This window comes from Ricinus communis, chromosome 5 (genome assembly GCF_019578655.1).
Source record: "Ricinus communis isolate WT05 ecotype wild-type chromosome 5, ASM1957865v1, whole genome shotgun sequence".
NCBI classification, from domain to species: Eukaryota; Viridiplantae; Streptophyta; class Magnoliopsida; order Malpighiales; family Euphorbiaceae; genus Ricinus; species Ricinus communis.
In genome coordinates this window covers 29467726-29483208 of record NC_063260.1, presented here as the reverse complement: position 1 = coordinate 29483208, position 15483 = coordinate 29467726, and the positions used below count along the sequence as shown (strand labels likewise).

At 33.8% G+C, this 15483-nt stretch overlaps 3 protein-coding genes across 4 annotated transcripts; 2 read left to right on the top strand and 1 right to left on the bottom strand.

The window, feature by feature from the left end:
* The first annotated feature begins 854 nt into the window (after positions 1–854).
* On the top strand, positions 855–3507 carry LOC8276027 (pectate lyase). The gene is made up of 4 exons (XM_048373743.1): positions 855–1293; positions 1707–2526; positions 2606–2848; positions 2950–3507. The coding sequence occupies exons 1-4, from the start codon at positions 1103–1105 to the stop codon at positions 3172–3174; spliced, it is 1479 nt and encodes a 492-aa protein (XP_048229700.1). The 5' UTR covers positions 855–1102; the 3' UTR covers positions 3175–3507.
* Positions 3508–5541: 2034 nt separating this feature from the next.
* On the bottom strand, positions 5542–11270 carry LOC8276028 (FACT complex subunit SSRP1). 2 transcript variants are annotated; one of them, XM_002517427.4, is made up of 17 exons: positions 11114–11270; positions 10114–10299; positions 9705–9810; positions 9389–9525; positions 9084–9167; positions 8863–8957; positions 8597–8705; positions 8321–8407; positions 8098–8190; positions 7720–7917; positions 7427–7572; positions 7202–7346; positions 6920–7018; positions 6646–6822; positions 6469–6547; positions 6212–6339; positions 5542–5654 (listed from the first exon to the last, which is right to left on the bottom strand). In XM_002517427.4, exons 1-16 carry the CDS (start codon positions 11165–11167, stop codon positions 6212–6214), a joined length of 1923 nt encoding a protein of 640 aa, XP_002517473.1. In that variant the 5' UTR covers positions 11168–11270; the 3' UTR covers positions 5542–5654. The 2 variants fall into 2 exon arrangements, with proteins under 2 accessions (XP_002517473.1, XP_025012801.1); XM_025157033.2 differs by lacking the exon at positions 5542–5654 and having other exon boundaries at positions 6087–6339.
* A 1900-nt stretch (positions 11271–13170) lies between these two features.
* On the top strand, positions 13171–15367 carry LOC8276029 (AP2-like ethylene-responsive transcription factor At1g79700). Its single transcript, XM_015718201.3, has 8 exons — positions 13171–13517; positions 13617–13699; positions 13839–13847; positions 13950–14038; positions 14125–14198; positions 14282–14332; positions 14427–14503; positions 14669–15367. The coding sequence occupies exons 1-8, from the start codon at positions 13273–13275 to the stop codon at positions 15166–15168; spliced, it is 1128 nt and encodes a 375-aa protein (XP_015573687.1). The 5' UTR covers positions 13171–13272; the 3' UTR covers positions 15169–15367.
* Positions 15368–15483: the final 116 nt, after the last annotated feature.

Sequence of the window (15483 nt, the reverse complement as noted above, 5' to 3'; positions counted from 1 at the left end):
CATCGTCATCATCATCATCAAACTTTTATGTGTTTCTAAGACTTTTGCTAACTCTTAGTTAAAATAAGATTGATAAAAATTTATAATTATGAAAATTATATACTTATTATAATATAGAGTTTACTTTTATTTACAATTGGCTCAAATTGAGAGTAAATTTTTTTATAACTATTATTCCTATATAAATATTTTATTTTATATATATTATATATTTTCTATAAAGCATTTGATTTATAGATAAATTTGGAGGTTTATATCATCAAATCATTAATTTTTAATTTTGACTATTAGATGGGCAAAAACTTGTTAACTTGTAGAAGAAAAAGAAAAAGTAATTACGAAATTTGATGGATTCAGATAATAGACTAACACAATTGGAAGTCGCTCTCTTGGCCTAAAACCAGCAGATATTCAACTCTAAATTTTGCTATCAAATATGGATGCAAATGGCAATGTTACCTAACATGAAGGAAGATGTGTCGATCCATCTAAAACGGAAACTTATATTCAAGCTGTTGCATTATATTTAGAGCTCTATCAAACCGGGGGTTGGAACAGTATACAGACGTACGTAGATAACATGCATTTGCTACAACATACTAATTGTAGGAATTGAATGAATATGATGAGCCATTCTTAGCCCACATACATGTGTCGAAAATAAAGGATAAAATAGACAGCATATGTGGTGGAAATGGGGTGTAATTTGCACCATCAATTACTTTGTATCATTGCAAAAAAACCGTTAACCGAACTGTCAACTGTCAAAAAGAAATATGGTTGTCCACTATCATCGCTTCTAATTATAGTGGCAGTGACATTGTCAGGAAAGTATTTAAACACAATCAACTACTCATTAGCATGGCTTGGTGTTCATCTCTCTACAAAATACTACCTAGGTCCAGTTCATTTTGGTCTAGTTTGGTATGAACCCATTTCCTTAATCTGCACCAAAAAAGAAAAGTGCCCGAGGTTCAACCCTAGACTTTGATCTATTAATATTTAACATTCCATAGGGAACAGAAAGAAAAATAAGTTGGAAAAAAAGAAAAAGAGAAGAAGAGAAATATATAGCACTTGCAGGGAAGATTACAAGTAAAACATGGAGGTGGAAAAGCTAGTGGTGATCTTTGTCTTGGCTTTTGCCTCCATCATTCCAATCTTGAATGCAGATATTGGGTATTATGATGAGGTATGGAAGAAACGAGCTGAGGAAGCTAAGAAGAATATGATGGATGCCTATGTAGCCAACCCTTTAGAAGTCACCACGGAATTCAACAATCAAACAAATGAGTAATTAATCTGACATTCTATATACTCTTCATATGTTTATATTTCCAGTTTTTTATTTTTCTTTTTACCACCACATTCACCATTACATGTTACAACTGAACCAACAAGAGGAAATAGGTTGCTTCTTTCTTTTATGTTTATAACTAGTAACGTCCAAACATGTTTACTTATAGGGTCTGTTCAATATAGTACGAAAGTTAGTTTAAGTTTGGATTGGATTTTTATTACCAAGCTCTTAAAATCCAGATATATTTTTCTATATATATTATATTTTCATAAGCGAATCAGGCTTAGACATTAGGTACGTAATATTGATCATTCGAGTTGAACCGAGCTGGCTGAAGAGGTCTAATAATATCCAAGAATAGCTAAATAAATATTTAAGCTGTAAGATTAACATTTGTTGGTTGTAGGGGCAAGGAAAAGAATGGAACTGTGGGCTCTGGTAAGGGAGAAGTCAATACTACAAGCTCTTTTAGCGAAGCAGAAAACACAAATGATGATAATAATGAGGAAAATGAAGATGATAATGATGAGTGGAATGAGACAAAGGGAAACTTCACTAAGGAGTTTGAAAAGGAAACGAATAGCACAAGGAGAAACCTGAGGCAAGGGAAGAGACTCTACAAAGGTCCATGTCACACAACCAACCCGATTGACCGATGCTGGAGGTGCAGAAAGAACTGGGCTAAAAACAGAAAAAGGCTAGCAAGATGTGCACTTGGCTTCGGTCGGAGAACTACCGGAGGAAAAGCTGGAAAATTCTATGTAGTTACTGATAATACAGATGCCAACGTGGTGGATCCTAAACCAGGAACTTTACGCCATGCTGTGATTCAAAAAGCACCGTTGTGGATTTATTTTGCCCGCGACATGAACATCAAGTTGCAAAAGGAGCTAATTATTAATAATGATAAGACAATTGATGGGCGTGGAGCTAATGTGCATATTGCTTATGGTGCTGGTATTACTATACAGTTTGTCAAAAATGTCATTATTCATGGACTACATATTCATCACATTTCAGCTGCTAGCGGTGGCATGATTAGAGACTCAATTGATCATTTTGGCATCAGGACTAACAGTGATGGTGATGGTATTTCCATCTTTGGTTCAACAAATGTTTGGATTGATCATGTTTCTATGTCTCGCTGCCAAGATGGGCTTATTGATGCTATTCAAGGATCCACTGGTATCACCATTTCAAATTCTCACTTCACCCACCATAATGATGTAAGTTTTCATCAATTAGTCTCACATCGTGAATTAATCACCATAAGAATTTCTTATCCTGTATGAAAATGTTTTCCAGGTGATCTTGTTGGGTGCAAGTGATAGTTTCTCAGGTGATCAATTCATGCAAGTAACAGTTGCATTCAATCATTTCGGTCAAGGACTAGTGCAAAGAATGCCAAGATGCAGGTGGGGTTTCTTTCATGTTGTTAACAATGACTACACCAACTGGTTACTGTACGCCATTGGTGGCAGCATGCATCCTACCATTATTAGTCAGGGCAACAGATTTATTGCCCCAGACAATCAATATCTCAAAGAGGTAAACAAACTTAGCCCATCAGCAATTCCTCTGATCAGATGTATTAGCTGTACATTCTCCATATACTGAAATTGTATTTGTTCGGATTGGATTGGATATAGGTGACGAAAAGAGATTACGCCACAGAAGCTGAATGGAAGAAGTGGACATGGAGATCAGAGGGTGATCTACTGATGAATGGAGCATTTTTTGTTCAATCTGGGGATCCTAAACTGAAGGTGAAACCAAGCAAGAAGTACCTTATCAAAGCTAAGCCTGGAATTTATGCTACTAGGCTGACACGTTTTGCGGGGGCCCTGAACTGCATTCCAGGCAGAAAATGTTAGTTTAGTATGTCTGGAAATATAACTAATGTTTTTATTGAGCCTGAATGAAGAGATAGGCATGTTTAGTATCTGAGAAGCATAAAGGAACGTGCGAATGAGATCAATTTTATTCATGTTATTTTTGTTCGTGTTTCCATTTTTTTTTTTATTATTATTATTTTTTTGTTTCTTTTTTGGGAAAAGGAAATAGGATGGAAGATATAGATATGGGAAAGGGAACAAATTTTGAAATCCTAAAATTTTACTGCTCGTTCTTTTACCTTGATATTTTTTGAAAAATAATTATTTATAATAATTCATACATTAATATGTTTATTTATATTTTTATAGTTATCTTCTTGTTGTTATTTCGCATCATATAAATACACCAATTGTTTTTGTCTTAATTATTATAATACAGAAACATCTAATGTTTTTCCGCCGTTTTATATTCTCGAGCCAATATAAATTTCTCAATAAGTTGAATATCGGATTAACAACATTTTTTTGATTTCAGCCACTTCAATTTTGCTTTAGGCATTTCCTATCTTAAATTACTTAAAAAGCTATGATTTAAGTGTCATCTCTTGGATAGAACTTAAACTATAGTTGCGAGTAGGATCATAATTGCTAACTTGGACGAAAAGAGCATGTGCCCATTATTTATGGAGGTGGACAAAATGGGCATTTGCCCATTGTGCTTTTACTATTTATCAATCCTGCCCAAATAATGAGATGTTTTGTTGGATCGGACTTGTTGAAATATTACATTCTAAACTAATATTCACACTGAAAATTCCTTACTTCATCTTTTGCCTTTAATTTCAGCGTTTGAAACATTTCATTTTCATTTGGTTTATAATTTGTTTATTTTAAGAAATAATCTTGATGGCTAGATTCTAGCAAGCTAGAGAGACTTTTTTTTATAGAAACTATTATACAATTTAGCTTATTCAGCAAATTTAATTAATAAATATATTTATTATTTAATTTATGTTATATTTTCAATAGCGCCCATTTGATTAATAATTCAACATCCAATGAAAAAGAAAAGTTCTTTAAAAAGTTATTCATTTAAATTTTGAATTTATATAAATTATTTACACAAATTTATATTAATTCCTTCAAATTTAATATTTATATGAAACTTAAATTAATAAAAGTTGGAGTTAAACAATTGCTATCAATCCTATGTATAACATTGATATATTATCATGTCATACATGAATAATATATGATATATTACTATGCTTCTCATTATAGAAAAAGAAAATTATCCTACATATATAAAAATTGTATTCTTAGATTTATTTAAAATATCAAATAAAAAACTAAGAGTAATCAAGAAAAAATAAAAGGTTATGCTCTTACCATATTTTTAATTAATTTTGTTTATAGCTTTAAAGTATGTAATTATTTAGTCACTGAAGATATAATATTGACCATAATTATACATGTTATATATATCTCTTAAATTTTTAATATTTTATTTTGCTGTATATAAATATAAAATAAATATATATTAATTTTAGTCACTAATTAATTTATCTAACAAATAATTTAATTATATAATCACTATTTGCTATTATTTGGAGCTAATTAAATCAAAAAGATTAACAAGTTTGAAGATCTTGGTTGAAATAATTTTAATAGCTATTTTTTTCATAAAAAATTATTGAGATAATATTAATAGTTGAGATACTTATTATAGCATTGTTAAGAGACTCCATTTTATCTTCTAAATAAAGAGCACAACCATAATGCATGATTTAACACCAATATGATACTATAGCAAAACTGATATAAAAACATCATAGATAATGTATCACATGTTATTTGTCCATAACATTATAAGACATCAATATTATGTGTAGGATTGATGGCAACGTTTTTACTTTTAATTTTAGTAATTTTCGCTTCATGTAAATATATATAAAAAAAAAAAAAGTATTTAATTTGAAGGAATTAACATAATTTATGTAATACATTTTATGTTTATGAATAACTTCTTAAGAAAGTTTTCTTCTTTAAATTATGTTGAATTTAATTAAATGAATCCTCTTAAAACCATAATATGCATCAAATAAGGTAAGAGAATGAAATATATATATACTTTAACTAAATTAAGTTTAGTGTAATCCTTTACTTTTCTTAATCAAGCATTAAATGCATGCTTCTAAAATTCTAGAAGGCTAGAATCTAGTCATTTAGCATACATTAGATAAAGTGGGTATGTATCCCTTTAGCAACACATCCATAATTATGAACTACTTTTGGCACATTTATCTGGAAATACTTAAAATATTTCACACTAATCTAAAATTTAGATTAAAAAATTCTTCATCTTTCAATTCATTTTATAATTATATCTCGAATTTACAATATAAATTCTTCAAATTTAATATATTTTTCAAATAAAAATATAGTACATTATGTTATTCTATTTTTAAAAACAAAAAGGAAAGAAATGAACTCTTTACTTCTAACTTTTACTCTGGTTCCTGCATCAATAAGGAAGGAGAGTATCAGAGTAATTAAAAAATGGAGTTGGAAGATAAATTATATGATGTTTACATGCACGCCCGTAGGAAATATAGCATTTTGATATTTAATCGAGTAACATTCTCTATTATTCCCCTCCGTCTCCATCTTCAAAACATACATTGAATTGATTGCAACAGTTAATAGTGTCTAGAAATGAAGAAATATTGCCTTTCTATCATTCTAAACAAAAGGAGTTGCAAAACTTCAAAATTGCTAAGGATTTTAGAAACCTAACGTGTTACAAACGCTGGACTTGATTATTTTTCCTTTTACTTTAATCAAAACTCTACTTATAACGAGTAAGTCCATCCTCAGATGGTATAATTCAAAATCATTTTCCTTCTGCCGTGGAAAAAGCAAGGAAAAGCAACTAGATTAGGCTACCACCATAGCTGAAATTTCGCCATACATAGGCATAAACTTAAATGCACTAATAAGTTTGACAATAGAAAGGATGGGAAATTGATTCCCCAAAACCTAAATATTAAGTCACAAGCAAAAATGTCGTATTTACCTATTCACTATCAGACTCATTTCCTGAGTCTATATCCATTGGTTGCGGGTTCTTGTAGCCACTAACTTCCTCTTTATAGCGTTTTTTATCTGCTCGCGCCTTTGCTTCATACGGTTCTTTCTCCTCCGCTGCATACCAATAGCAGGTACATTGAGAAAGACTTATACTTTAGCAGGAACATCACTCTAATAACTCACATTAGGAAACCAAGAAAAAAAAAAAAAAAAAGAACACAAGTGGCCAGAAGAAATATTAACCTGACAGCTTTTTCCACTTGTCCCCGAGTATTTTTCCAACATCCCCAAAAGCAATGCCAGGATTACTTTTCTTAACATTCTGTTACCAACCAATACAATAAGATTAGCAGCATATCCAAATAGTGTTATTAAATCATATATTTAAATTTGATTCCAAAGAAAAAGCACTGAGCCTACCTCCCTCTCCATCTGCGAAAAGAACATGAAACCAGACATCGCCTTCTTTGGTGCATTTGGATCCTTCTTCTTCTTCTGTTTTTTCTTCTTACCATCATCATTTCCATCTTTGGATCTCTTCTTAGGAGCTGCCTTAGAGGATGATGGCTCCTTTGTAGATTCCTTCCTCACATGCTTCTGAAATTGGCCATTCATTTACTAAGGTTACAATAGAATATAACCAAAAATCTTTTTAAATAAACTATCAAGAGAAATTGATATAGAAAAGGCTTGCCTCTGTTCCATCTCCACTTAAACTACCATCAGAATCTTCCTCCCCAGAATCGTCGGTAGGAGAACCTCCATCATCTTTGTCAGCAACAAAATCTGAATCCTGATAATTTTGGAATCATGATATCAGCATAAAAAGACGCATAAATGTCAAACAATTGGTCCGAGTGCTTGTGTGTGTATGCAATTTATGAAAATGAAATGAGTCCCACCAAACTACCAATTCATGAATCTAAGCTTCTGAAAGATAAACCATAAAGTTCAAATACTAACGAAATAATTTCACCTCTTCATCACTCTCATCTCCAGCTTCATTCTTAATGCGCTCGAGATGTGGGTCAACTGCATCATCATCATCATTCTGGAGAACAGCAGCCACTCCATTTGTGGTTTTCATATCACCCAGGTTCATAATTTTCAAGCCCTTCCCACTGTGTAGATAATTAAAAAAATGAAGTCAAGAAATAACATAAGCACAAGCACTGTATCCACAAGAGATAATGCAACAAACCTGATGAAGTCAAAAAGATTGTGGTATTCATTTCTCTGGATATTGCGGAATAGATGCTCTTGCTCCGTTTTGAGTCTTATAAGAAGATCAAAGTAATGCATATTCGAGCTACCTGTTGCATGCCTCTCGAATTCAACATAGTCAATCTAGTACAGGAATCGAGAGAAAAAGGAAATATCAGGCAACAGGTCGAAACCTAAAAACTGTCCATCAGATTCATATTAAAGTACCAAATCAGACACATTCTGCAGCATGCACAATCTTAAAATTCAATGTTATTCTTTTTATACTACCTCCTCATGCAGAATGAGGGTTGGAGGTTTGGGTAAGAAGAAGAAACTTTTCTCAAGTGGATATAAGAGGCCGTCTTCAGCTTTCAACGATGACTTCACAGCATAACCATCTTGACAGCTACGGAATTTTCCTGGCTTAGTTACTTTAGCACCAGACAAGCCACGCAATATTGTTGTGAACACTTCATGGATGAGTCCCTGTTTGATTAAAACAGCAGAGAATTGCAAGTTTGCAAACAAATTCGCAAGTCAATTCTCTTTCCAAAATACAAAAGTACTTGAAAATTGTCTAGACCATAAAAGCGAGAGAGAAATTGTCTAGACGAGAGAGAGAGAGAGAGAGAGAGAGATTCAAGAAAATAAGATCTATGCTATTACTTTATATGATGGTTCTAACTTGTCCTTGTACTTTGTGCTCAAAAGGTCTTCATTCATTGTCAAAGTGCTCTGGACCACAAAGTCGGTATCAAACTACACAAGACAGAATAACAAATAATTAGTGCATGAGTGAAAAAAAGAAAAACATCAATAATAAGTGCATAAAGAACAACAATAGCAAGAAAACTAGAAACGTGACTAAATCCAATACAGCATACAGTACCTGTAAGACAATGTGTGGATACAAAGTTTGCCCCTTACGAATGGGTGGATCAAGAGTTACAATAACAAAGGTATGCGGCTGGTTAGACTGCAAAATAAATGGAATCACATTAAATTTTCTATTACTATCAGGTCCATACCAGACAGAAAAGGCAACAAAGAGAATGCCAATAAGAAAGTTGTAGAAACAAAAAGCAGGCATAAGTGAATTTATCAACAGCAGTTTTCACACACATGCAACCGAACAACTACTGCCCTTAAAGGTGGAGAAGGAAACCTTTGGTAGCAAAAAAAGCCGAACAACACTGCTGTACTGAATTTTGAAATCATTGGCCTGTCCTTGGAGCCGCAAGAATGACAGATGAAGTTCGACACTGTAACGACCCCTACAAAATGATAATACATTTGAAGTCATATACAGGATTTAAAAGTAATGTCAAAGAATCACCGAGTGCAATACAGCAACAGTCAAAGATCATGATTATCTTTGATACAGCCACCAAGATACATATATGGATATGAATGAGTCTCCCGGGATTGCACCTGGGTGTGAGAATTGCAACACCATCAAATGTAACGACAGCTTCTTCACCTCCAGGATTAACATCTGCCATTGACATTATTTTGTCTCGGAAAACCTTGTACAGAGTTAATGATAATATATCAATGGACAGAGAACAGTTATCCTTCGGTATTCATACATTTACTGACAGATTCCTGTTTCAGCAAACAAAAATTAATAACAAGAAGAAAGAAATACTCACCTGGGCAGGAGGGTGATTTTCATCACCAACAAATTGGGTATTGTTACTAGGTATATGAAAACTTATCTCCATCAATGAATCCTTCTGAAAAAACAGCACCATCTTATTTAGGACTGACAATTATTTCCAAAATAAAAAAACAAGAACTGATAAATAATTCCACTTGCCACATAAAGGGTGAAGAAAATATTTGGTAAATGGAAACCTGAATCCATCACCCATGTGCTCAAAATGTTGTGAAACAGGAAAAAGAATAAAAACCATTCAGAATCCTGACGGATGGCAGTTTAACCATACAAACGAACCTCATTAGCTCCAGTTGTATCATCCACATGAAACTCCAAAATGACGTCATTTTTTCCTTGCATTTGTGTTTGTGAGACATCTGCTAAAGATACCTCAAATGCTTGCTTTGAACCAACCAAAAAGGTAAGCATATTTCCTGGAAAAAGTCATAAAAGTTATCAAAAAAAGATTCACATATCAAAGCATGTTACTGTAAAGGAAGAAATTGTAAAGAGGCTAAAAAACTATAAAGAACAAAGATTGTAAGAAAATAAAAGGGCACACAAAAAGCAAACTAGATGAGCCCGAGAAATTAATAGACATAAAGTTACCAACCATTTAAATCAACCTCTCCCCAGTTACGGCCACTGACTGAAAGCTGTTTCTCTTCTAGTGTTATTCCACAATTGCTTTGGAAAAAGCTAGTCAAGTTTGCATGGTCCTACAAGGCCAGAATGAGAAAGAGAATGCAAATTATGAAAGTAGTGAAAGTTCTGGGAAAAAGGAAAAACAAGTTCCATAAATTAACAACTGAAAACTGCATAAGAGAAATATTAGGTCTATCAAACGAAAAATGATAAGTCAATTTACCACTAGTCCTAAGGTGCATGTTCATGTTACAACGAGTTCATAAAGGCATGTAACAGAAAATGTAAAATGGTCAGATTCCTTTAAATAATGCAGAACTATCATAATGGTGAAAATAATGAGTAGAAAAGAGAAAGAGGAGAAAAATGGAGGGTACCTGGTCTCGGAATCCAGTGAATTTGTAGAATAATCCATCTTTGATTCGAACACCAAGTTGGTTTGTCCTCGGAACCTTCATCCATGTCAGTCCTGCAATATCAGCTTTATCGACTTCCACTGCTTTACCACCGCCCTGCTTCTTCCATAGGATCCCCCCAGAATGTAATTTAAGTTGCCCGGGATTCTGCATTTCACGATTTAACCATACAAGCCTAATTTATTAGATTCCGATTTTCCACTTTTAAGGATATCTCACTTCCCAAATTGAAAAGCAAGACAAAGCAAAAATTGACTTAATATTATTCCTAAAATCTGATAAATTAGGTATCAACAAGAAGTCCAGCTGTTCAAGTGGAGCAACTAATCAAGGCGGATGCAGCTATAGATAGCAATATGACTAAAATAACAAAATTACAAAAAAGAGATGAAAAATTCTGCATTTCACTTCTTCAGCGCAATTCACCAAAATCAGTATAATTAAAATAATAAAAACAACATTGTTTACTCAAAAATTAAGTTGCACCACATCCAATAAATTAGGGTTCTCTGCCAAGACATGAAACTTAAGAACAATAATGACAATCATTGATACCTTATCCTACGAATATTGAGTACCTAAACCATGTAAAACCCAAAAACATCCCACCGAAGGAACATAAAATTAGGGCTAGAAAATGAAACTAGGGTTTCAAAAACTGAATCATAATTTACCAATAATAAATCACCACTTCCGCTTCCTAATTTCCAGCAAAGAAACCGATTAAGAAAATAAATAAAGATATTAAGAGAGTATGAAAAGTTTTTTTTTTTTTTTTTTGAGAAATTAGGGTTTCAAACCGCACCCAGAAAAAAATGTGACTCGACTCGAACACCACAAAAACCACAAAAATTATTGTTTTTTCGGCTAATAATACACAGCAATTGACCGCTCAAAGAGAAAGAGAAAGAGAAAGAGAAAGAGAGAGCGAGAGCGAGAAAAAGAGAGAGAAAGAGCTTACAGTGCCGCCACGGCCTCCGAGAGAGATATTGTTGAAGAGGTGACCGTCTGTCATTTGAGCGAGTGAGAAAGAGAGAAGTGAGTGAGGCAGCAAAAGGGTTTATATAATAACTAGGAATGAGCGCAGTGCGCACCGTTTGCCTGTGGCGCGAAAGTACGTGGATCTCTTTAAGGCGGTGCGTTTATATCTAAGAATTTAAGACACTCTCTTTTTTTCCTTTTTGGAATCAATTTGGGCAGAAACGTGAATTAGAGACTAAAATGATTTTTGAATTGAATTAAAAAAAGTAAATGTTTTAAATAAATATCATTTTTTTAAAATAGATTTGAAAATAACTTGTAATAAAAAATCTTAAAGACAAAAGATTGTAAGATTCTTTTGATTTAGTTCTTAAAGTTTAATTTCTAATTAAAAATACTTATGAAATATGGATCTAAAAGCATTCTCAATCCTACTCTCTAAAAGATAAAAATAATTATTTAACTGCAATTGAAATATTTTATATTTTATTATTTTTATTTTTAATTTTAAAAGTATTAATTATTTTCATTTTTCATTTTTTTAGTTTGAGGTTAACAAAAATTAAAAATATCAATTAAAGAGTAAAAATAAAATAATTGAAATATATAAAAAGCATCTGAGAGTTATAAGAATATTGCTTGATCTGCCTGTTTTGGAATTGGAAACCTATCCTCAAAAGCACAGAAAATGACCCATCACACATGCAATGCAATGCATATCCCTTCCTACCCATTTTCAAGGAGCTTCCCCGTCGATCAAAATCCAGAATAAGAGACCTCATCTACCTACCCACCATAGCTTCAGTATGTCAATGTCAATGTCAAGTGTAATCTTTCTTTCCCAGTGAAAACAAAGCCATGAACCACGCAGTTTCGGTCCAAATTTGTCACTGCAAGACATAGCAACCGAAAGAAGAAAAGGAAAAAAGAAGACAATGAAGAGGATCTTGTTAATTTGATAGGATATGTAAAGACTAAATTGATGTAACATCGATGGAATGTGATAACTACCTTCTGTTTGTCTGCTTTTGCTTTGTAAGGAAAATGAAACCAGAGTCTCCTATTCCTTTAAGCAATCATAAAATCAGTTCAATCTTTATTTATTTATTTGTTCTTACTTATTCTGTGGCTTCCGTTCTTGCTTTGCTTCCTTACACTACTACTAGATTACAAAATCCAAAACAAGGAGGAAAAAGAAAAATTTAAAAGACAGGCGGTTCCTCCTAGCTGTACTGCTAATAGTTGTTACAGGAATATTTATAAAAGTTGATTCCATAGGAAACACCGTAAATAGTGTCACAGACTTTTATGGTAACAGACTGAATCAAGCGGTGAATCCAATAGAAGATGCTAACCGATGAATCCAATGAAATTAATGTTTTGAAACTCAAAATTGTAAACTGATGCTGATAGCATATACTAAGATGGTTTGTTGCTCTTCTTATTATAATCAAGTAAAACAAATGATGCTGGGCTATTCTGGAGTATTCTCTTCAAGGATGGACCAAAAGATTTTGAGACTGTTTCAGTGCTCCAACCTTCAAATGTCTTCTTTTTCTTTTTTTTTTTCTTTTTCTCTAATTGGCCAGACAAGTAGTTGGTCAGCAAATGAAAATAATAGTGAACGATTAGCCTGACTTGACTGAATCACACCTTGCCATAGGGAGGTTCAGAAGCAATTTGATCACTGGAATGATTGATGCACAGGCAACATAATTGCATAATGGGGTAGCAATGGCGAAAAACCCCAGTTAAACTTACAGCATACTAGTTGCTACAAGCATCCAGCCAGTGCAGAAGGTGACCAAAGGAAGAAAAAGAAAATATAGTTTTTCTTTTTGGATCTTACAACTGGTAGACAGAATATGGACATCATTTCGTCTTTACACATTCCTTCGAAATTATCGTCCCCAATTTTTTTTTTCTTTTTTTTACTAACAACATTGTATTAACAGCAAAAGGACAAAATCCAATAAGGGCCAATAGAAGCACATTTTGTTATATATATATAAGTGTCGACACAATCTTTTCCAGGACTAAGCAACAATAGAAATACAGGCGATAGAAAGAAGAACCAAAGAGAAACGAAAGCAGGAAAGAAGGGAAAAAAATAATTCAAAGAAAGGGAGCAAAACAAAAATGGAAATGATGATGGTGAAGAATGAAGAGATCTCAGGAAGGCGCCGTGCGAGTGTTACAGAAAGTGAGGCTTACGTAGCTCGTTGTGTCAAAAGACGGCGCAGAGATGCAGCTGTAGTTACAGTTGGTGGTGATGACAGTCAAAGTCATCAGCAGCAGCAGCAGCAGCAGCCAGAGCAACAGGCTCATCAAATTTCTGCTGCTACCACCGTGAAAAGAAGTTCAAGATATCGTGGTGTCAGCAGGTATACAAGAAACTTTAACAGTGCATCGTTTTGTACCTAACCTTTCTTGTAATTGTGTTGCTGACATAGGCCACACTAAAAACAAAAAAAATTGATCAGGCATAGATGGACAGGCAGATTTGAAGCTCACCTTTGGGATAAGCTCTCGTGGAATGTAACACAAAAGAAGAAAGGAAAACAAGGTTGAAAAGGTTATTACAAGTTGTTCACATTTGTGGCACTTCTTCATTTTAGTTTCATTTCCAAATTCTTACACATTTTTAGCTGATATATGTTCTTGTGTCGGGTTATGCTTCGGAATTGATAATGGGGACTCAACAGTTTACCTTGGTAAGTACATTTTTGACAAGTATGCAATTAAACATAGTATTCTTGCAATGGTAGACTTCAATTCTTGAGGAGATATTTACATAATTATTTTGGATTCCTCAGGAGCTTATGATGAAGAAGAATCTGCGGCAAGGGCATATGATTTAGCTGCATTGAAGTATTGGGGAACATCAACTTTCACCAATTTTCCGGTAAAAATCATATAAGTTTGTCTTCTGAACGAACGGTATTAATTAAAAAATCTACATAACCTGACAACCTAGATGTAATTATGCAGATATCGGATTATGAGAAAGAAATTGAGATAATGCAAACTGTAACAAAAGAGGAATATTTGGCCTCGTTAAGAAGGTAAGCTTTCATGCATATATATTATTTTCCACTGATAGTATAGTCAACTTCTGCTTTCTAACAGTTTCTGGGTTATTTCACAGAAAGAGCAGTGGCTTCTCAAGGGGGGTGTCCAAATACAGGGGAGTTGCAAGGTAATTTTCTTCTCCACCCAATAAACTAACTTCTCATATGTTACAAAAGAATTGCAACTTCTGACAATGATATCGGGGAATAATTAATACGCAGGCACCACCATAATGGGAGATGGGAAGCAAGAATAGGGAGAGTTTTTGGAAACAAATACCTTTATCTTGGCACCTATAGTATGTCACACCTTAATTAAGTCTTTCAACTTTTTTGATGATTTTTTTCTTTTTCTCAACCTGATCTAGCTTGGCTGAAATTTAAACACATATATGCCAAAGCAATAAAACAGCAATCTATGGATGAAAAGTAGAAATAACAAGTACTTTGACCTTTCATATCAGGCACACAAGAGGAGGCCGCTCGTGCATATGACATTGCTGCAATTGAATATAGAGGAATCAATGCAGTGACCAACTTTGATTTGAGTACTTACATCAGATGGCTAAAGCCAGAAGTTGCTGCCCAAGTCGCAGCAAATGAACCGCAGACTGTTGCAGAGTCTCGGATGCTGCCATCGATCAATAACCGTATTGCAAGAGAAGAATCTAAACCTTCATTCTTCAGCGCTACTCCTTTCAGTTTAGATTGCTGGAGTTACCCTCGTAAACAAGAAGAGTTCCAAAACAGAACTCCCATTACCCCTTGCAGCAAGACGTCATCACCCACTGCACTTAGTCTCCTCCTTCGGTCCTCGATATTCAGGGAATTAGTTGAGAAGAATTCCAATGTCTCTGAAGATGAAAATGAAGGGGAAGAGACGAAGAACCAATCACAAATAGGCAGTGATGATGAGTTTGGGGGACTGTTTTACGAAAGAATTGGTGACATCCCATTTATTTAAGAAAGAGAATTCGATTTTCGTGTTGTGATCGGATCACAGGTACGTGCACATGTCACAACAAAGTGTAAATCCTCCGTTTTGGCAATTAGATAGGAACTACAAAGCCTAAAAGTGGGCAGTGCTTTCTGTATAAATTTGTGAATTCAGCTTTGTTCTGTTAATATGAACACATTTTTTAAAACAAAATATATATGTTACATTTTACCCTCCCTCTGAATTGTTCACCTTTGTGAAAAAGGTTTTGGCTCACAAAGATATAATTAATAGCTTCCTGCGACTGGTGATGGCAGAATAATCTCCTAACAACATGCTCAC

Bases quoted from the DNA above. Each gene is read 5' to 3' on its own strand.
- LOC8276027 (XM_048373743.1), top strand. From the start codon at position 1,103: ATGGAGGTGGAAAAGCTAGTGGTGATCTTTGTCTTGGCTTTTGCCTCC. The intron at 1,294-1,706 runs GTAATTAATCTG...TGTTGGTTGTAG, and splicing joins TTCAACAATCAAACAAATGA to GGGCAAGGAAAAGAATGGAA. The intron at 2,527-2,605 runs GTAAGTTTTCAT...AATGTTTTCCAG, and splicing joins ACTTCACCCACCATAATGAT to GTGATCTTGTTGGGTGCAAG.
- LOC8276028 (XM_002517427.4), bottom strand. From the start codon at position 11,167: ATGACAGACGGTCACCTCTTCAACAATATCTCTCTCGGAGGCCGTGGC. The intron at 8,958-9,083 runs GTGAGTATTTCT...ACTCTGTACAAG, and splicing joins AAAATCACCCTCCTGCCCAG to GTTTTCCGAGACAAAATAAT. The intron at 6,548-6,645 runs GTAGGCTCAGTG...GGTTGGTAACAG, and splicing joins TTTCGCAGATGGAGAGGGAG to AATGTTAAGAAAAGTAATCC.
- LOC8276029 (XM_015718201.3), top strand. From the start codon at position 13,273: ATGGAAATGATGATGGTGAAGAATGAAGAGATCTCAGGAAGGCGCCGT. The intron at 13,518-13,616 runs GTATACAAGAAA...AAAATTGATCAG, and splicing joins AGATATCGTGGTGTCAGCAG to GCATAGATGGACAGGCAGAT. The intron at 14,039-14,124 runs GTAAAAATCATA...GTAATTATGCAG, and splicing joins CAACTTTCACCAATTTTCCG to ATATCGGATTATGAGAAAGA.